We start from the raw sequence: 22,500 nt of genomic DNA on the forward strand, positions 1-22,500 counted from the left end.
AAGACGCTGAAAATAGCGCCATTCACACAAAGTGAACAACGGCTTTTGACATAGACTAACAATTAAGTAAAGTTGTCCTTTTTGGAATGGGGAATCATTGCTATTTCTGTAAAACAGCAGGAGTAGGCGTGGTAGACCAACTGAATGCAAATTTACGTGATGCACCTAATGCGTGTGAGTGCTTTCTTGTCTCGAACATAACGTCAATAAGAAAGCGCTTGCCACTGCAAATATGCACATATATGACATACCAATATTAATATTGTAGTTGAAAATACCTTCGAAAACTTGCCACTAAGCAAACAATGAGTACCTAACCTATGTTAATAATTATAAGGCTATCACAATTAAAATAATAACCATATGGTAGTAGGCAGACAATCTGTTTTGTTTTGCGAGCAAATACATTTAGCAAATAGTTAGTTATAAATGGAATAAAGCTCCTTAAAAATTAGCATGGAGGTCTGATGTGAATGACAGCTAGCAGAACCAATAAGACGACATAATTACCATTAGAATTAACTTCGCTTGGTTGTTAGCCTGGTCGGGACCAGGCTAGGTGCAGAGAATAAATCCCCATGGTAACTTATGTGCCATCTCTTTTGTGAAACCAAGTCTAGGCTAAATTCATCCAGGATAACCTAAAAATCCCAGCTTAATCCCTTATCTAGGTTTTGTGAAATACCCCTCCGATCCTAAAGAGTATTTGTGTACATTTGATCACATGCATATTGTATCTGAGTTTCACTTATAGAGTATTTTATCCCTCATGTTCAGTTGGTTGGTAGTCTTGCAGTATGAAGAGGAACTATGAGCAGGGAGAGAAAAAAGGAATGAACGAAGGATGAAAAGAGGCTGAAAAAGGAAAAGAGGGAGGGGAGAGAGGGAGGGAGAGAGAGAGAAGCAGAGAGAGAAGGAGAGAGAGAGAGAGAGCAGGGCAGAGAGAGAGAGGAAGAGAGAGAGCAGGGCAGAGAGCGAGATTGAGGGAGAGAGAGAGAGAGGAGTGCAGGGCGGAGGGTCTGATGGTTGGGTCATGTCTGTGATCTCAGTGTGACTGGCTAGTGAGGAGTGGCACTTAGGTCACACCAACGCACGCACACACACACACACACACACACACACACACACACACACACACACACACACACAAACACACATACACAATACACGCACCTTACTAAAACACTACAAACAAACATGCAAACACAACTGAGCTGAACTGAACACACACACAGCTCAAAGTCAAACCACACACAAGAACGCATGCACGCACGCACACACACACACACACACACACACACACACACACACACACACACACACAAACACACATACACAATACACGCACCTTACTAAAACACTACAAACAAACATGCAAACACAACTGAGCTGAACTGAACACACACACAGCTCAAAGTCAAACCACACACAAGAACGCATGCACGCACGCACACACACACACACACACACACACACACACACACACACACACACAAACACACACACACAATACACGCACCTTACTAAAACACTACAAACAAACATGCAAACACAACTGAGCTGAACTGAACACACATACAGCTCAAAGTCAAACCACACACAAGAGTACCACCACACCAACACATACCCTGTACTCTACTCTCTGGTCTGCATGCTCACACACACACAGCTCAGCAGAGCTTAATCTTTTATGATGTTGTTTTGGTGAGGCAGCATCCCATTCCTCTGTGGACGGGAGATGATGGCAATTTGGGTGGAAATTACATAGGGATGTAGTGTCACACAATTACAGTCTGTGTGTGTGTGTGTGTGAGAGAGAGAGAGTGATAGTTAGAGCCAGAGAGAGAGAGAATGTGTGTGTGTGTGTGTGTGTGTGTGTGTGTGTGAGGGAATCACAATGGAATTTAGGAGGAGGAGACCGTAAATAATGTCTCTCCCGTCTGCAACGTGTGACTAATGTCCATATAATCTGTCAACCCTTTTAGTTAACTCATACTGTACACGGAACTACTAATCAGATAATGATGATGAAAGCTCAATTATGTCCAAAATATGTATTAATCCAACTTCTACATTCACACAGAACCTTTTACCATTCAACCATTTCCATTCATAAAACCTAGTTTTATAGTGGTTTGTATATTAAAGGTTGTATCAGCGATGGCGGGGTAACGTCACTTCTGTTAATGTTCAACAACAAAACAGAGAGCTAGCTTGCTACTCCCTCCCCCTCCCTCCTGTGCAATTGAAACTCTCTCACTTGTTGGTAGCAAATGTTTTTGTGTGCAGATCTCAGAGCCCAGGCTGCCTACAGAAACACGTTTTTTTTGACGGCCTGCTTATGGGGCGGGCAGCTGGCAGATCGTTAGGAAAGATTAGAAGAATGTGATCATTTATGTTTGGGCCTTTTTTGGGCCTGCAATCGCTGATTCAACCTTTAATTTGCAACCATTATCAAATTGTATGTAACCTTTCAGTGTTTTTTTTTTACATGTACACAGTTAAATGCAACGTTAATTAATTTATCCCACTTCCGCATTAACGGTGAGCTCAGCTGCCTGTTGCATCTTTCCATAACAACGCTCTCACCCACACACAGTAACCATAACAACGCTCTCACCCACACACAGTAACCATAACAACGCTCCCATCTACACACAGTAACCATAACAACGCTCTCATCCACACACAGTAACCAAAACAACGCTCTCATCCACACACAGTGACCTTAACAATGTTCCCCTCCACACACACACACACACACACACAGAGAGCCACCCTTGCTCTACAGGAATGAGTGTGTTTGAGTCAGCTCATCACTTGGGTGTGTGGATGCTCATCAGAGAGGAAAAGGGAAGGGTGTGTTTGTTTGGATTTCGAAATACTGTTTCTAGAGTTCTTAGTAGAGTTAGAGTTCTTATGAAGAACTGACCACTGATTTCCTGTAAGTTACAGAACTGATTTTAAGGCACTATTGCTTGTCTATAAAGCATGACATGGAACAGGATCACATGACCTATCAGATATATTTCACAAGTTACACACCTACCAGACATCTCAGATCACTGGAGAAAAAAATGCCTACTGGAAGTAAACAAGTTGAAGCAGCTAATGGAGTGTAGAAGCTAGCAGCTATGCAGGATGACGTCAATGCTTTGAGTGTAGAAGCTAGCAGCTATGCAGGATGACGTCAATGCTTTGAGTGTAGAAGCTAGCAGCTATGCAGGATGACATCAATGCTTTGAGTGTAGAAGCTAGCAGCTATGCAGGATGACATCAATGCTTTGAGTGTAGAAGCTAGCAGCTATGCAGGATGACATCAATGCTTTGAGTGTAGAAGCTAGCAGCTATGCAGGATGACGTCAATGAGTGTAGAAGCTTGCAGCTATGCAGGATGACATCAATGTTTTGAGCGTAAAAGCTAGCAGCTGTGCAGGATGACATCAATGAAGCTAGCAGCTATGCAGGATGACGTCAATGCTTTTGACACATAAGTGTTTTAAATGCTTTCTGATAACACTTTTTCAACGTTTTATCAAATGTGCTTTCCTTTTTACACCTTTTATTATTGTTATAATAATACAGTTTAATTCCTTAGAAAGGCCCATGTGAGGGCTGAGTCTGGTGCTACCTGGGCGTCCGAGGCACGGCCGTCCATCTTGGCGAAGCCATCGAAGATATTCTTGTAGAGGACGTTCTTGCGCGTGCTGGCGTCGTTGGGTGGGAGGTAGCTTAGCACAGCGTCTCCGTGGACACGGTACATGGTGAAGACGATCTTGACGGCCGTCTCCCGGACGGATGAGGCGCTGTGCTCCAGGGCTCCTGCCAGAAACTGAGGTACATGTTAAGGTTAAAGGTGAAAGGTCAAACTGAAGTACATGTTAAGGTTAAAGGTGAAAGGTCAAAAGGTCACAGTGCTGGCTTACTACAAAGATCCTTTGTATTATCTTAACACATAGATGAAGCATTTCAGGCTACGCCAATGGGATGTTATGTAACCTAGTTTCAGTCTCCTCAATAAGCGTGTCCTTAACGTCACAACATAAACTTTTCCCTGAATACAGTTTTTCTCAATTGTTTGCACATATTTTCTGACAGCATGCCTCATACTTTCAGGACTCTACACACATAAAAAAAAAAAACACACACACACACACACACACACACACACACACACACAATAGGGCAAAACCCCTAAACTCTCCTGCAAAATGAAAACAATGTTATTTCTTCTCAAAATGGTATTTTGTTTTCAAATGACACACACAAACCATCATATGAATAGAAATTTATAAGAACCAGTTGAAAACTGACATGCTCAATATAAAACACTATGATGAATGGAAAACACTTCTTCTCCATTCATCATAATGACTTAGGCCTTTTTTTGTTCAGTACATACATAAGTCTGTTGTAAAATATTTGAGAATATTGTTTTTATACTTAGAACACACAAATAAACGGTAATAAATATATTTTTCCCCACAAAACAATGTACACAGTGTACATCCCAACCAACACAAAGTTGCACATACAGTCTACATACAAAACAACAGAAGAATTTACTGTATACAGTTACAGTAAAAAAAAAAACTATGCTGCATCCTCTCTTCTGTTTAGATCTGAAACAGCACCTCATCCACATCACAAGCATTATGCTAAAGCTCTGATTGCTAACTGTAAAACTGTGTGACAGGTGTTTGCCCATGTGATGAGTCAGTGTGCACAGTAGGACAATTCACTTTAGAATTTGAATGGCAGTGTGTTCCTTTGCGAAAACAAGAGATCATATTCATGAAAACTGTGCCAAATGCAAAGAATTGTGTGTAGTGTGTGCTTTAGAACTGCAACTTGAGTAAAGCAGGAATTGTAGTTTAGCAGAATTGGTTCAGGGTTGGTGCACAAGTTACATGTTGTGGTCATTGTGTCTCAAGTACCAGTAATTGTGTGTAAACAATTGAGAAATGTAAGCAATGAGAAGATAAATATAATTGTGTTTATTATTTTATTGTCATTGCTTGTATGAGATGAATGAATAACTCTTTCAGACACAAAATTAATCATTTTAATTTGCCTGTTAACAACTGCATTTTAAACCATAGTTTACAAGAAAGACATGTTTGCCGCACTTCTGAAACATTTTGGTAAGACTTTAGTGCACAAATTTAATTTTTCTTCTGGTTACACCTGTGGAAGCTGTAAAATGGCAAATTCAAATGTTCTAGCAGGTTGGGCTAGAGAGAGGTCAGGCTAGAGAGAGGTCAGGCTAGCTAGAGAGAGGTCAGGCTAGAGAGAGGTCGGGCTAGAGAGAGGTCAGGCTAGAGAGGTCAGTCTAGAGAGAGGTCAGGCTAGAGAGAGGTCGGGCTAGAGAGAGGTCAGGCTAGAGAGAGGTCAGGAAGTAGAAGTGTCAGTCCTTTTCCACCCAGGGTGGCCTCTCCTCTTCAGCTGGGGTTACCACAGTAACCACTCCGCTACATCACCACTTCCAACAGAACTCAGAACTGGAATGTTCCACAGCAGCCATGTGTGTGAGGTGATCCACGCCGGCTGCCAGGGAGACCTGCGCCAGGTCAGGGCCAGCTGTGGGCCAGCTGCTGTGTGTGAGTAGAACAACAGCTTTGTGTTTTCAGTCCCTGAGGAGCAGGTGCCCTGGTAACATGTTCGCCTTAATGAAGGGATCCACTTAACTATCTCTGGGTGTTCTCCTGTGTGTTTGTGTGTATGTGTGAATTTGTGTGACACGTGTGTGTGTGTGTGTGTGTGTGTGTGTGTGTGTGTGTGTGTGTGTAAAAACACTGACTCGGACTTAGTATACAGACCCACCAATGATCCTGCTCTCTCTCTATCTCTCTCTCTCTCTCTCTCTTTCTACTTGTAGCTGTAGTTGTACTACAGCGCTGGGTAAGCATACCTGTATGACGTCGTGCTTAACACTTTGAATGCCGTGCTGTTTCCGGAAGCTTTGGCCCAGAGTGCCAGCAATCTAGATCATTGTTGACGCCACAGCATAGACTATATACAGTCTATGAGCCAAAGCGTATTCTATGTTATAGCTATGGACACATTCTATGGCTCGTTTGAAAGGTGAGACTTTAAGCTCTCAGTGGGTACAAATCGTGTATTTCTACACGCGTCTGTTCCTGAGAAATCCCAAGCTAAACAGTGGCTAGTTTTCATCAAAATCCCTTTTTTTCTAGAAATGGAGATATAGCGTCTTTCATGAAATATGTGTTAGTTTCCGGGAAGTGACCTAGCGAGACCTGGCGAGACTGCCACCTACAGTATTGATAAACCCACGAAAATGGCCTGGTTTTGACCCGACGTGCATGCGTCACTGATTCGACCCAAAGCGGCAACCATCAAAAGCCGAGTTATGATAAAATGAGATTTTAAATTTTAATGAGTTTTTGATCGTCATCTATTTCAGTTCTATTCATCATAGAGTTCCCAAAATCGCACATAAGGTGTGTTAAAGTGTCTATTTTCGTAAGCTGAAAACGCAACATTGGCAAAGGTAGAAAGGTAGAAAGAGAGTGACAGAGGGAAACAAATAGAAAGAGAAGAGAGAAACAGAGAGAGGAAATGAGTGATATAGAGAGAGTGAGAGGGAATGAGAGAACAGCTAGAAAGAGAGAGTTGGGTGCCCCCCATACATACACACACACATAGACCACCTTTCTTCTCCTGTCTCTGGCCGTCCACCCCTCCCCCCCCCCCTTTAATTACAGGAAACCCAATCGCCACGGCGATCACCCGCTCAACCAGTCGCCCAGGATACCGTGGGCAAAGCAGGAAAAATGTATCGAGTCCAAGCGGCTCCAGAGAGCTCCTATTCTACGGAGGGCCACAGAGGACAAAACAAGCCCCTCCAGAGAGCTCCTATTCTACGGAGGGCCACAGAGGACAAAACAAGCCCCTCCAGTGAGCTCTCAGTGGTACAAGAGCAGAGAGGCTTAGAAGAGGGGACTCCACAGACCCACGGATCACACACACACACACACACACACACACACACACACACACCTACGGGCCTCTCAGCAACAGATCACACACACACACACACACACACACTGACCTACGGGCCTCTGTGCAAGAGATCACACACACGCTCACACACACACACACACAAACACACACACACACACACACACTCCCTCTCACTCACTCACCAAAACATAGAAATGGACAGAAATGAGTAGAGAGAGAAAGAGAGAGAGAGAGAGAGAGAGAGAGAGAGAGAGAGGCAGAGGGACAAACAGAAAGAGAGAAAGAGAGGGAGAGAGGGAGGCAGAGAGACCAACAGGAGGAGAGAGAGAGAGAGAGGGAGGCAGAGACCAACAGGAGGAGAGAGAGAGAGAGAGGGAGGCAGAGACCAACAGAAGGAGAGAGAGAGACAGAGGCAGAGAGACCAACAGAAGGAGAGAGAGAGAGAGGGAGGCAGAGACCAACAGGAGAGAGAGAGAGAGAGAGAGGCAGAGACCAACAGGAGGAGAGAGAGAGAGAGAGGGAGGCAGAGACCAACAGAAAGAGAGAAACAAAGAACAGAGTTAAGAACAAATGACACAGGAAGGACAACTCCATGAAACTCAAGCTGCTGTCTGCGGTCATTACACATTCTCTGACCACACACACACACACACACACAAAACTCTCTCTGTCTTTAACAAACACACAAACTCTACTTTATTCACTCACACACACATGTCTACCTTCACACATACCTATAAAATCCCTGACAAACAAACTTAACCGAATGCATGCACACACACACACACACACTGTCTCTGTCTGTCTCTCTCTCTTCTTATTTGCATATGCACACACACACACACTAACTGTCTCACTATCTCAAACTTCCAACTCACACACACACACACACACACACACACACACAGAGTGCAGGAAGTGAGCAGACAGAAAGCTGTGTGTGTGTGTGTGTGTGAGGAGTGTGTGTGTGTGTGTGTGTGTGTGTGTGTGTGTGTGTGTTTGTGTGTGTGTGTGTGTGTGTGCAGTGATGGCCTCACTCTGCAGCCTTTGTGAGTGTAGGCCGCCTGGCAGCCCAGTTTGCCCAACAAACATTCCTCAGGAGGCAGCTCGGGGCAGCAGAGCTCTTTATGTGTGTGTGTGTGTGAGTGTGTGTGTGTGTGTGTGTGTGTGTGTGTGTGTGAGTGAGTGTGTGTGTGTGTGTGTGTGTGTGTGTGTGTGAGTGTGAGTGTGTGTGTGTGTGTGTGTGTGTGTGTGTGTGTGTGTGTGTGTGTGTGTGAGTGAGTGTGTGTGTGTGAGTGAGTGTGTGTGTGTGTGTGAGTGAATGTGACAGAAAGTGTCTGTATAGTGGTGTGTGTGCACCTGTGATTCTGCTAGTGTGTGTACGTGTGTCCATCTGACCAACACACGTATGTGCTGTATGTGTGTGTGTGTGTGTGTGTATGTGTGCATGCGTGCGTGCGTGCGTCTGTATATACATAATTGCCTCTGTAAGACAGACGATGTGCAATGTACATGTTTTATGTGCTATTTGAATTCTATACAAATTCAGTGGCATTGCGTGACTCAAATGGCTTCCGGCGAAGTTGCACAGGCAGTAAGTCCTCCCCCGGCTGTGTGTGTGTGTGTGTGTGTGTGTGTGTGTGTGTGTGTGTGTGTGTGTGTGTGTGTGTGTGTGTGTATGTTCTGGTGAAGTTGCACAGGCAGTAAGTCCTCCCCCGGCTCTGATCTGGGGCAGCTGAGGTTTCAGCAACACTCTAGCCAGACCACCACAGAGAGTAATGATTCACTTTCAACACAGTCATCATGGGGCACACGTGTGTGTGTGTGTGTGTGTGTGTGTGTGTGTGTGTGTGTGTGTGTGTGTGTGTGTGTGTGTGTGTGTGTGTGTGCAGGGAGAGAGAGGGAGGGCTAGAAGTTACATTATATTTGCATTATTTGCATGCAGACATTTAGGCTCTAATCCCTAAGTATAAGTAAGTATACGTATATTCTCTCGCACGCACGCACGCACAGACACCCCCCTGGGACTTCAGCACGTGACCGTCTCTCGTCCAGCGGCATACTGTGTCCACATCACACACATGGCTTGGTACTGTGTCCACATCACACACATGGCTTGGTACTGTCACATCACACACATGGCTTGGTACTGTCCCTCCCTCGTGTGGCTACTGAAAACAGCATTCATCTATATAGCCATTGGAAATTCAAATTGCATTGAAAATCAGCATTAAAGCGATGGTTCGGAGTAATTTCGGAGTAATTACTCCGAACCATCGCTTTAATCTATATAGCCATTGGAAATTCAAATTGCACTGAAAAACAGCATTAATCTAAATAGCCATTGGAAATTCAAATTGCATTGAAAAACAGTGTGTTTGTCATTGTTATGCTTTGAACTGTCCGATTTGATGGGATCACTATGACTTGGTTGGTGCCAGGGCTGGACTGGGACAAAACATCAACCCTGGCATATCTATAGATCTTATAGATATGCCAGGGTTGATGTTTTGTCCCAGTCCAGCCCTGGCACCAACCAAGTCATATTTTATTTTCAATCCCTATCTGTGAGGGGTTAGGTGCCTTGTTCAAGGGCACTTCAGCCGTGGATGTGGGCATGGGAGAGCAGTGAGGGGTTAGGTGCCTTGCTCAAGGGCACTTCAGCCGTGGATGTGGGCATGGGAGAGCAGTGCTCAACCACTTCCCCCGCCCGCATTTCTCCTACAGGGTCGGGGATCGATCCGGCAACCCTTTACAAGCCCGGTTACAAGCCCGGTTACAAGCCCGAAGCCCTAGCCAATAGGCCACGGCTGCCCCTAATATCTGCCCTGGCACATCTACTGCCTCTAGTACATCCTCTGTGGTGAGTGAGGCTGAGCCAATCAGGTATGAGACCTGTAAACCTTGAAGGTGTGTGTATGTGTGTGTGTCTGTGTGTGTGTGTGTGTGTGTGTGTGTGTGTGTGTGTGTGTGTGTGTGTGTGTGTGTGGTGTTGTTAAATACATTTGGTGAATAATGGAACTGGCAACGCTCCCAGGAGGCTTTGGAAAAAGGATTGAAATGTGTTTTTATACCATACTTTATATTCTATCCTTTATATTCCATGTGTGTGTGTGTGTGTGTGTGTATGTGTGTGTGTGATGCTTCTTGATATGAAAATGTTCATGCTATGAGAATGTTCATGCCATGAGAATGCTCATGCTATGAGAATGTTCATGCTATGAGAATGAAAATGTGTTTGTATGGAGGTGTTCATGTTGTGAAGGTGGAAATGTTTCTCGAACAATCATGTTTAAAGTATAACTCTGCTCTTAGTACAATCATGTTTAAAGTATAACACTGCTCATAGTACAATCATGTTTAAAGTATAACTCATGTTTGTGCAAAATGTGTTTGTGTAAACACTTGTGGGTAGACCATTTGACAAGCTGAACGCCAGACAGAAACCACAGAAAAGATAACTCAGAAATATTGTAGAAGAACGATGCATGGAAAAAAATAAGTGTTACTTTTGCAGAAGAAAGCACAAACATATAAACGGGAGATTTACAGATTACAGATAAATTTGCAGCAGTCGAGACGGGGAGAAGGGGGTACAGGCTCGCAGCACCTTAAAGGGGTGGTTCAGGATTTTGGACATAGGACCTCATTTCCAAGTAAGCAAGTGTGATATTTATCAGTGGAGACCGTTTTCAACACGTTTCATCCAGTCCTTCTAATTGCAGAGTTCGCAGGTGCTAGGCTAGCGCAAGTCAACGGTATGTGCTAGCCTGCCACTAAAGACAGTCTTACCCACTTCAAAGTACACCCAAGGCAAATAAATTATAACGCCAGACTATCGATGTAAATGTCTGTATTGATAGTTTTATTTCTAACATTATTCTATCCTTGCATTTCAACGATCGCATTACATTTTGAGGGACTAGTGTCTTAGCAGCGGCGGAATTATACTTGCTCCAGTTAGTAGTACTGCGCCAAAAAGTAAACAGTAAAGCGCACTCCATACTTGCTCCAATGGGGATACCTAGTAGTAGCCTTGGTAATATCAGTCCGCCGCTGAGATGCAAAATGACTACTACCAACTTCAGGGAACAAAGTATAACTATTGCAACGCGATGCGAGGGTAGTTGTATTTCTTACACTATTCTATCAACACAGACATTTACATCGATTGTCTGGAATTTGCCTCGATTGTCCTTTGGAGTAGGTAAGACTGTTTTTAGTGGCAGGCTAGCACATACCGTTGACTTGCGCTAGCCTAGCACCTGTGAACTCTGCAATTAGAACGACTGGATGAAACGTGTTGAAAACGGTCTCCACTGATAAATATCACACTTGCTTATTTGGAAATGAGGTCCTGTGTCCAAAATCCTGAACCACCCCTTTAACGCTTCTTAATCCTCACATGAAAAACCTAGAAATGCTTTTATTTTCAACTTTTAGATTATTTCGGGGCATTTTACATATTTTTGCATTTTGTATTTTTCTGTAATTCTTTTTATTTTTTGTATAATAAACTACTTCTAGTAAAGAGGAAGTTAAAAGATCAAAGTTCAAAATCCCTGTATACAGCCCTTCTTGCTCCAGGTGCTGATGGTGTGCAGTAGAGCCATTGAAAAGTCTAAAACTAGTCTACATCGCACACTGGAGGCGAACGCCAAATAAAGTCAGCAAAATATACCCTCCAGTGTGCAATGTATACTAGTTTTTGACTTTTCAGGAAGTTAAAAGACTTTTTGTTGCCTGGTCACTCTGTAAAGAGGATGTTTTCTCCCGGCTTGGATAAGATAACCCAACTTTTTCTTTTGGCTATAAAATTATTGCGTTGGGAGTATTGTCATGACTTGTGTTGGAAACGGCTAAGAATTCTACTGGTACAGAGAAAGGGTAAGTTGTCCCTAAGGGTTTTTCTGACAGAAAGAAAGAAGGAAAAATCCTTAGGGACAACTTGTTTGTTCATGACATTGGCTAGAGTGAACTGTAAACCTGTAAAACTGTGTGTGTGTGTGTGTGTGTGTGTGTGTGTGTGCAGGCATGTTTGTGTGTGTGTGTGTGCAGACATGTTTGTGTGTGTGTGTGTGTTTGTGTCGTACCTTCATGACGTTATCGAGAGTGAACCCAGAGTCGCGTGTGCCCATGTCCTGCAGGAGGCGCTCTAGCAGCTCCACGCGGCCCATGGCCAGACGAGGCGGAACGCTTCCCTTCAGAGGCTTCAGCAGCTCCCCCGGCACCACCTGCAGCGCACGCACCTCCTTGAACAGCGCCATCTCCTGCAGCGGAGGGGAACAGCAGCGTCACACACAAACCCAACAAAACTCTATTCACATGGCAGCACTGTGGCTTCCTCTATCCCATAAGTGTTTTCAATAAGCGTTTTCATATCAGTCGATATCGATAATTATTGATTTAAAAAAAGAAATAAGTAAAATAACCTTCAGATAAGGACCAGAGGGAAAAAAGTTCAATTTAAACACTTTTAACACATTTAAACTTAACCTTCCTCTGATTTTAATCACCTCAGTTATCAATCAAAGCAAACAGGGAGAAGAAATGTGAAAAACACTCAATAAACGTGCACATAAGTCTGAATGAAAACAGCACTGGTTCAAGCCTAGAAATATTGTCTACTAGTTGGCCTGTTCAGTTTCCCCACGTGTGTTTAAGTTTCAGATGAATACTTTTCCTACTTGGGACAGGCCCGTTTGAGTCTTGGAAAAGACTTTTCCATTTAGATCGGAATTGAGATGATAAGAACTTAGCAGTCAACTTGAATGCAACAATTTTGAACAAATTCATGCAGCGTGCAAATAATGTTAACCGGATTTAATAGCAATTTAGCCAGTCATCTTGCACGATTGTGAATGTTTGGATTAAATGTGCATGGTGAGGAGGGATGCGCCTGTTGAGAGAGAGAAAGAGAGAGAGAGAGTGCACGGGGCAAGGACTCAATGAGAGTCTGTATTAAGATAGGCCCTCTGGTAGAGTTGCACATACTAGCTACAATAGTACAATAGCTGGTCCCATCAGCCCCTGCAGCCCTAAACAGGCCCCACCCCCTGCAGACTCTGCACTGGGTTTCAGGAGTGCTATCTGTCTACTGCTGTTATAAGAAACTGTTGTGTCCAAACACTGTCCACTGTGTGTTGTGTGTGTTGCGTCCACTGTGTGTTGTGTGTGTTGTGTCCACTGTGCTGTTGTGGGTGGGTATTGTGTCGTACAGTGTTATGGAGACAAAAACTATCCCCTGGCACAGTCAAGTCTAACAAACTAACTATTTTCTAACATTTTTGGAACATTTCTGACCAACTGAAATTGTAGAGGGGTGTGCTACTCCATTAAAAGAGGCCACTCTAGTCGACTGCTACAGTACGAGATGCTGCCCTGCACAGCTCCTCTGATAGCAGCCAACCCTGCACAAAGCTCTGGCCCGTTGTGGGCCAGATCCTGCTGTCGTGGGCTACTGTTGGAGCCAGCCGTGTTCCCAGTGCACCAGAGCAGGGCTGACTAATGTGCCCCTCCCATCTGCTCATTATTAGCCTGCTAACGCTAATGCTAACACGGCACTGTGAGAGCTTCCTAAGGGCCACCGCCAACGGTGAAGTCAGAGAGCTCAGATCATCTGAGGACAGGTCCCACGCCACACACACACACACACACACACACACACACGCACACACACACACACACGCGCGCACACACACACACACACACACAGGGCCTTTCAGTGCTCAGCACACTGCAGGCCAACTCACACACAGCGGCTTAAAGAGGGGTACAGCCTGCCAACACACTGACCTAACATCAGCAACCGCGGCAGAGTGTGTGTGTGTGTGTTAAAGAGAGGGAAAGAGAAAGAGGAAGAGAGTCTCCCCTTGGCGACTCTGGGTTCACTCTTGATAACGTCATGAAGGTACGACACAAACACACACACACACACAAACATGTCTGCACACACACACACACACACACACACACACACACACACACACACACACACAGTTTTACAGTTCACTCTAGCCAATGTCATGAATACTTGAGTAAAAGTACAAGTATCGTACTAGAAAAATACTTTGGTAGAAGTGAAAGTTGCCTTTTAGAATATTACTTAAGTAAAAGTCTTAAAGTATCTGATATATACTGTACTTAAGTATCAAAAGTAATTTTCTGATATTGAATGTACTTAAGTATTTGAAGTAAAAGTAAAAAGTAAAAAGCAAACGGTTTTATTTTGAACTTTTATTGTAAACTTTATTTTGGCTTTCTCATAGTAAAGCATAAAGCATATTCAGGGTTCCCATATCTTCTTAATCTCACTCATCAAATCAAATCACATTCTTTTCTATGACTTTTTAGGCACAATTCTCTGAAATGAAAAATAAATAACTTATTTCTTTCACAAAAAAAAAATGACCTGCTTGTAGGGAGAACATTTTGGTCATGTGGCATGAGCATTTCTAGGGCTTACTACCCAGGTCACCGTCACTCACACACACACACACACACACACACACACACACAGGCCACCTATGTCCAGCAGCTACTAATATGCCAGTCATTAGTTGAAACTGAAAAGGTGTCTGTTCATCTTCAAAAGAAGCTGGTTTTCAAAGTTGCCAGAATTCAGTGCCCGGGAGTTTCAGGCCCAAGACCGGCCATAGTGGTGGAAATTGGATAAATTAAGCAACATTTCAGCTCTTACTATCCTGTAGTTTTTATTAGTACCATGGTTCAACAAATGTGTAAAGGTCATATAATAATTCACTTCAACTGAGAAGTTAACAAAACATATTCCACTATTCCACAAGTTCCCAAAACAGAAAGAAAGAAAGAAAGAAAGCCTTTGAAATGTAGCCTATCCCATGCTTCCACAAAGAGGCATATTGAACTAATGTTTAGGCTACATATTTTTTGCATGGGTAGGCTATTTTGTTGTTTGGTGATTTAGCTTACTCCTTTACTACACCCTCTTCTGAGCAAACAAGGCATATAGGTTTATCATGTAGGGTAATTGCTCTTTCTTACATTAAATAACTTTAATTTATCCTCTCTACTTGTCCCTGTAGTCATGGCCTCCTCATCACTAATTTCGGGCTCATCATTTTCAGTGGTCGACTGGTTGATCTGCTGCTCAGTCTCTCCTGGCCTCTTTCTACCCTCCATCCTTCCTGATGCTTGTGTCTACTGTAGGGCCGGCTTGGCTATCCGTATCCTGATAAAACTTTTTGGAAAAGACGGGCTATATGGACCCAACCAACTCTTTTTGGGAGGGGAGAACTCCCTCCGTAGGCTACAACCCATGCAGAGGCATTGCATTGGTGTCATGCACAGAATCGCGGGCGTGTCCTACTTTAAGAAAAAGATAGACACGTGACAAATGTCAATATTTGTTTCCTCGACCGGGCCAAAAGTGAGGCGCCCACGGGAATTCTCGATTACCCACCCGGGCCTGATTCAGTCTTACTCTTCTTGGACTGAAGACAACTCCTGCGATGCTATGGATAAATAGCCTTTCACAGGCCGCTAGGGCAGGTAGCCGATGTACAGAAACATTTCTTGCAAATACGGCCAAATACGGAATATAACGTGTATGACGTTATATTCACCACTACTCTGTTCACCAAGTTCACCACTATCGTTGGGGTGGTCGTCCAGTAGGTGCTCGTGCTTCCATGGCGGTTTCAGTTGTGCGTCCTCCTCCTTTAGCAACAAACAAGCGCTGAAATAGAAGCGGCGCGGAGGCGTCGTAATGCAATCTAGGAGCAGTGATTCACCAAACCTCCCTTACTGCAGTCGCACACATTTTTTCTAATTTTATGTTTTAGTAATGAGTAACGAAGATGCTTAGTGGAAATATAACGGAGTAAAAGTGAACATTTTATCTAGGAAATGTAGTGGAGTAAAAGTGGAAGTTGACATAAATTTAAATAGCAAAGTAAAGTACAGATACGTGAAATTTCTACTTAAAGGGAAACTTGGCAGGATTTCCCCCTCTGCTGGAGAAATTGTGCATTATGCCATTTCAAAGTGTGGGAAAAGGTAACGATAAAGCAAATGGGTTTACAAGCTAGCGAACGGTTAGCATAAGTTTGGCAGAACTATGTGGATGTTACAAGGTAAGAAACACGATTTAAAACGAGTTTCTTGTTTCTCACTTCTCTTTCCGGGACGGTAAGTCTTAATGTTGCAAGGTTGGTTTCCACCCGGGGCTAGGCATGGCTTAAGAGGGGAAAGTCACCATTTTCACCGGAACAGGTCATTTAACCATCCAAATGATTTCTAAACGGGTTTATTACGTTGAAATAGTTGCCAAGTTCCCCTTTAAGTACAGTAACGAAGTATTTGTACTCCATTACATTACAACACTGGGTATATGTGTGTGTGTAGAAGTATAAGTATAAGTATAAGTATATATACTCTTTTGATCCCGTGAGGGAAATTTGGTCTCTGCATTTATCCCAATCCATGAATTAGTGAAACACACTCAGCACACAGTATACAAGCAGTGAGGTGAAGCACACACCAGGGTTTCCGTTGTCCAGTAATTACCGGACATTGGCCGGAAAAAAAAATGAAATGTCCGACAAAATTAAATCTCTCCGGTCAAATTGTCCGATTGAAATTGGCTAATAATCCCGTCCCCCTAACGCAATCTGAATTTGAGAATAAGCCTTAAAATGTAAGCCTATATTAAAGCAATACGTCCTCTGGCTATGTTTTTAAATGTACAGGCTCTACCGTTTGAACAACACGCATAGCCTATGCTGCATTTCAAATACTGTAGGAAACATTTCAAATAGGAAGCGCACGCTTAAACGTCCATGTTAAACAACGAACAAATGAGTGAGGCGGTTCAAACATGGCCAGGCCCAGGCAGACTAGCCTTAAAAGTTTTTTTAGAGGCCAGACGCAATGGATGATGATAAATTGATAAACATTTCCCAGAATAGGAAATATTTCTTATTTTATTGTTATCAAATAAAGAGGCATAGCATTAGGGGGTAGTGGTGTTATCAAATAAAGAGGCATAGCATTAGGGGGTAGTGGTGTTATCAAATAAAGAGGCATAGCCTTAGGGGGTAGTGGCGTGAGCGCTCATTCTTGTGTGTGCACATCTGTGCAAGTTAAACAGTGGAACCACTGGAGATAATGTGGGTAGCAGCAACAAACGTAGCCTTTTTAAAACAATGAACGAAGTGGACTCTTGCTGTCCATGAAAACATAGATACTGGCTAGATCTTGTTAGGCATGTTTTTACGTAAGTTAGCCTAATGAACATGTTGCATTCTATTCAGCCTGATTATGTCATTCTTTAAGCTACATAGCCTGTCTCAAGTTTTCCTCAACTTGACTAGGGAATTAAGAAGCGATAATAGGATATTTGACCGGCATATCATCAAAATGTCCGGAAAACTAAACCTCTGCCAGTCACTTTGACCGGCACCATTTTTTCCTAGCAGAAACTCTGGCACACACTAATCCCGGCGCAGTGAGCTGCCTGCAACAACAGCGGCGCTCCTTGCTCAAGGGCACTTCAGCCGTGCCTACTGGTCGGGGTTCGAACCGCCAACCCTTCGGTTATAAGTCCGAAGTGCTAACCAGTAGGCCACGGCTGCCCACAAATTATATGATAGATAGAGACAGAGAGAGAGAGAGAGAGTGTGTGTGTGTGTGAGTATGTTTACCTAGCTGAGTCAGCAGCAATGTGTGTGAGTCTGTATAGGCCATTTTGCAAATAAAAGTAAAAACATGCAGATGAATGTGAAAGCACAAACAAGATGCTGCTACGATGACTAAAATATATTCAGATTAGTCTGTGCTGCTACAGTACGATGACTAAAATATATTCAGATTAGTCCGTGCTGCTACGATGACTAAAATATATTCAGATTAGTCCGTGCTACTATAATGACTAAAATATATTCAGATTAGTCTGTGCTGCTACGGTGACTAAAATCATTCAGATTAGTCCGTGCTATCACATGTCCACAATGAAATGTGAGCATTTGAACTGAGACGAGATGGTTTTGCCAGCGTAGCTTAGCGTAGCAGTTGGGTTTGTCCTGTAGTGTAGCGTAGCACTCGGGTTTGTCCTGTAGTGTAGCGTAGCAGTTGGTTAGCAGTTATTCTTAACTTAAGTTTGTGTTTTGATAAGCTTCCTTTGTTGCCGTTTGCTACTTTAGCAACTTTACTTTACTTTGTTACAGTAGACTATGTGAGTTTACTTTTACATTCAACTGAAGTAATATTGGTTACATTCACCTTTTAAGGCTTAGTGCCAAATAAATTGTTAATTTGCCTACCAATCGTATATAAAATTCTCGCAGTATGCCATGCCATGCTCTTCCATAGCTGATAATCTAGTTACTTGGTAATTGATTCGAGATACAAGTTATTCATTAATTTATTCCATGTGAGAGGCGCTGTGGGCCTGCTATCTGCTAGCTTCAAGTGTCCACCATCGAGGTGATTTTCCTAAATTCTTACAGTGTTTCACCGGGCGACACGATTTGGTCATATCTTACAAGCTGAATTTCTATATTTCACCAAATATACCAGACTTTGCAGTTATCACAAAAGGAGCTAACTTTCTAAATATACCAAACCAAATATACCAGATGGGACAGTGTTAAAGGCCAGGAATATTGACTAATGTCTGTTTAAATTTCATAACTCGGATATTTTACATCCCATCATGAATGTTACTGATAGATTGCTGTGGGCTATACACCTTAGGGTATGTCTGTTAACAACAACCTCTGCACAATGTTATTTATATGTGAGTTAACGCATTGCACGTCCAAATAAGTGCGTTTATGACCTACAGCCCATCTAACTCCATAGGTTAAAGGAGAAACCCGTTGAGTTTTCACCAGTGTTGTATAAAGTACTAGAAAGCAATACTTGAGTAAAAGTACAAGTATCGTACTAGAAAAAGACTTTGGTAGAAGTGAAAGTTACCTTTTAGAATATTACTTAAGTAAAAGTCTTAAAGTATCTGATATATACTGTACTAAAGTATCAATAGCATTAGCAGCATTAGTGGTTGCGTTGTTTGCGTTGTGTTAGCAGCATTAGTGGTTGTGTTGTTTGCGTTGTGGTGTGTTGCGTTAGCAGCATTAGTGGTTGTGTTGTTTGCGTTGCGTTGTGTTGCGTTAGCAGCATTAGTGGTTGCGTTTTTTGCGTCGTGTTAGCAGCATTAGGGGTTGCGTTGTTTGCGTTGTGTTAGCAGCATTAGTGGTTGCGTTGTTTGCGTTGTGTTAGCAGCATTAGAGGTTGCGTTGTTTGCGATGTGTTAGCAGCATTAGGGGTTGCGTTGTTTGCGTTGTGTTAGCAGCATTAGGGGTTGCGTTGTTTAAACCCTCCCTGTAGGTTTCTAGTAGGCCTAGTCCTTGACCAGGTTTGATGGTCCTAGATATCGTTTCTGGGTCACAACCTTCTACAACATTCCATGTCTGTAGAAGCCCTTTTGCCCCTGGATACCATCTGAGCTGATAAGCCTCATGTTCTCATTGGTCTGTGTCTGGGGATGACTTTCATCTTACGCTGAAATAAAACCTGTCACTGTGTGTGTGACTGTGTGCATATGAGAGATTTAGAGTGTGAGTGTGAGTATTTGTGTGTGTGTCTGTGTCTGTGTGTGTGTGTAAACACAATTTTAGTTTTATGTGTGTAAACACAATTTTAATTGTATGTGTGTAAACACAATTTTAGTTTTATGTGTGCGCCTGTATGTGTTTGACAGTGACATGTGTGTGTCACATGACAGAGAGAAAGAGAGAGATAAGCAATGTAGACACACACACACACACACACACATACACCACCAATGCAGTCGACATCCTGTGTGAAACTTTTACAGCTTCTTCAGAGACCACACAAACAAACACACGACCCACCAGCCACACCCACACCCACACACAATGGACTTAAATGTAAGAACCCTATACATTCACACACACACACACACACACACACACACACACACACACACACACACACACATCTTAGAGAGTCTTTGTTTCTGCTTAAAATAAAAGGTCACAGAGGGTAGTTTTACATTATTTTGAAGTCTACAATTTTTTAACTGCAAGTTTACTGTTATGTTGATTATGTAGTCATTCCATGTAATCCATGAAGCTTTACAGCACACTTAGAGCACGCTTTACAGCATTCAGAGCACGCTTTACAGCATTTAGAGCAAGCTTTACAGCATTCAGAGCACACTTTACAGCATTTAGAGCATGCTTTACAGCATTTAGAGCACGCTTTACAGCATTTACAGCATTTAGAGCACGCTTTACAGCATTTAGAGTATAAGTATATATACTCTTTTGATCCCGTGAGGGAAATTTGGAGCACCCTTTACAGCATTTAGAGCACGCTTTACAGCATTTACAGCATTTAGAACACGCTTTACAGCATTTAGAGCACGCTTTACGCCATTTAGAGCATGCTTTACAGCATTTAGAGCATGCTTTACAGCATTTAAAGGTGAACAGGTCTAAAAGTGTGATCTTTAAGCACATCAGTAAAGACAGCTGAATAATTAGCTACATTTTTTAATTTTTTACAGCCATGATATCACACGGTTAGTACATTCAAAACGTATTTGTCTGCCTGTGCCTCTGAAAAAACAGTCCTCACTACCCTTTAAGTCCAAAACACAAAACACACAGTCCTCACTACCTTTAACTCCAAAAAACACAACACACAACACAAAACACACAGCATGGAAAGAGCACCAATCGTACTAGCAAGTGAGTGTGTGCACAGTTCATGTGTGTGTGTGTGTGTGTGTGTGTGTGTGTGTGTGTGATTACTGCACACACTAACCCACCTATACAAACACACACACACAGACTCAAACATGAAACCACACACACGCACACAGGGGCTTCTGACAAAGCTATTCATCTGCTTACAGTAAACTCTCTGTTCAGGGGTGAACACACCCACATCTTCCTCTCACTAACTAGCCCCTCTCTTCTCTCTCTCTTCTCGGTCTTCTCTCTGCATTCTCTCTTCTCTCTCTCCTCTCTGTCTTCTCTCTGCATTCTCTTCTCTCTCTCTTCTCTCTGTCTTCTCTGCATTCTCTCTCTCTCTGTCTGTCTGTCTGTTTGTCTGTCATCAAGGTCAAGGTCAGAAGGCCTCTTTTTAAAAAGGCCCAGCGGTGCATCACTCACACACTCTGTAATAATCACCAACACACACTAACACACATTGTAACACACACTAATACTCACTAACACACACTAATACTCACTTATACACACTATAAGTATAAGTATATATACTCTTTTGAAATTTGGTCTCTGCATTTATCCCAATCGGTGAATTAGTGAAACACACACAGCACACAGTGTACACACAGTGAGGTGAAGCACACACTAATCCCCGGTAGCGGTGAGCTGCCCATCAACAGCGCATTTCGAGGGAGCAGTGAGGGGTTAGGTGCCTTGCTCAAGGGCACTTCAGCCGTGCCTACTGGTCGGGGTTCGAACCGGCAACCCTCCGGTTACAGGACTGAAGTGCTAACCAGTAGGCTACGGCTGCCCCAAAAATACCCTAATACTCACTAACACACAGGTCTAAGCCCGCTCTGCTACCAGTCTCCATTGATGGGGTCAATGTGGAGGTGGTAAGCACCTACAAGTATCTGGGTCTCCACCTGGACAATAAACTGGACTGGTCAGCCAACACTGACGCACTCTACAAGAAAGGGCAGAGCAGGCTGTACTTCCTGAGGAGGCTGCGGTCCTTCAATGTGTGCAGCAAGCTCCTCAGGATGTTCTACCTGTCTGTTGTGGCCAGCGTCCTCTTCTATGCAGTGGTATGCTGGGGAGGAAGCACAAAGAAGAAGGATGTGGGGCGACTTGACAGGCTGGTAAGGAAGGCTGGCATCACTTCAATATCTGAAGGACCCTGAACAAACTGATCAACATCTTGGACAATGAATGCCATCCACTCTACAGCACTATTAAAAAGCAAAAGAGCTTGATCAGCTGGAGACCGGCTCACTGCCATGCACAACTGAAGGCTGAGGAAGTCATTTGTCCCCAGGGCCATTGAACTGTTCAATGCTTGACTAAAGGGAAGAGGAGAGATAGACTTCTCTGCTTAGTCTGTCTGCCTCTCCACCCTCTCCATGTTTGAGTACTGACTGCCCACTACTGCTTTACTACTGTTTTACTATTGTACACAGCCTAATGTTTTCCTGCTACACTGTTTTTCATGCTATATTAGCACACATGACCAATGACGTCTGCTACAATACTGAATGGCTGTAACCCTATTACCTCAACCTGTTCTTGCACTGACATAGTTTTTTATAGTTTTTTATATTACCTTGTCTACATTATACTTTACTCTCCGATTTGTCCATATTATTTATGCTGGTCTCTAGACCTTATTATTGCACTGTTGGACTAATGTTGGACTACTTTTTGCACCTTCACCATGACACTCACTCTCTTGAGCACCTTACCATGCACACATAACTAAAGGACTACTGTT

At 43.2% G+C, this 22,500-nt stretch overlaps 1 protein-coding gene across 1 annotated transcript in view; it reads right to left on the reverse strand.

The window, feature by feature from the left end:
* cep104 (centrosomal protein 104) overlaps positions 1 to 22,500 on the reverse strand; it is a 78,454-nt gene that overhangs the window by 21,765 nt on the left and 34,189 nt on the right. Inside the window, exons 13-14 of the mRNA XM_048241226.1 lie at positions 12,081 to 12,257; positions 3,632 to 3,832 (exon numbers count right to left, since the gene is read on the reverse strand). Of these exons, the coding sequence (XP_048097183.1) occupies positions 3,632 to 3,832; positions 12,081 to 12,257 (378 nt within the window). The remainder of the gene's footprint in view (positions 1 to 3,631; positions 3,833 to 12,080; positions 12,258 to 22,500) is intronic.

Source organism: Alosa alosa, chromosome 4 (assembly GCF_017589495.1).
Source record: "Alosa alosa isolate M-15738 ecotype Scorff River chromosome 4, AALO_Geno_1.1, whole genome shotgun sequence".
NCBI lineage: Eukaryota > Metazoa > Chordata > Actinopteri > Clupeiformes > Clupeidae > Alosa > Alosa alosa.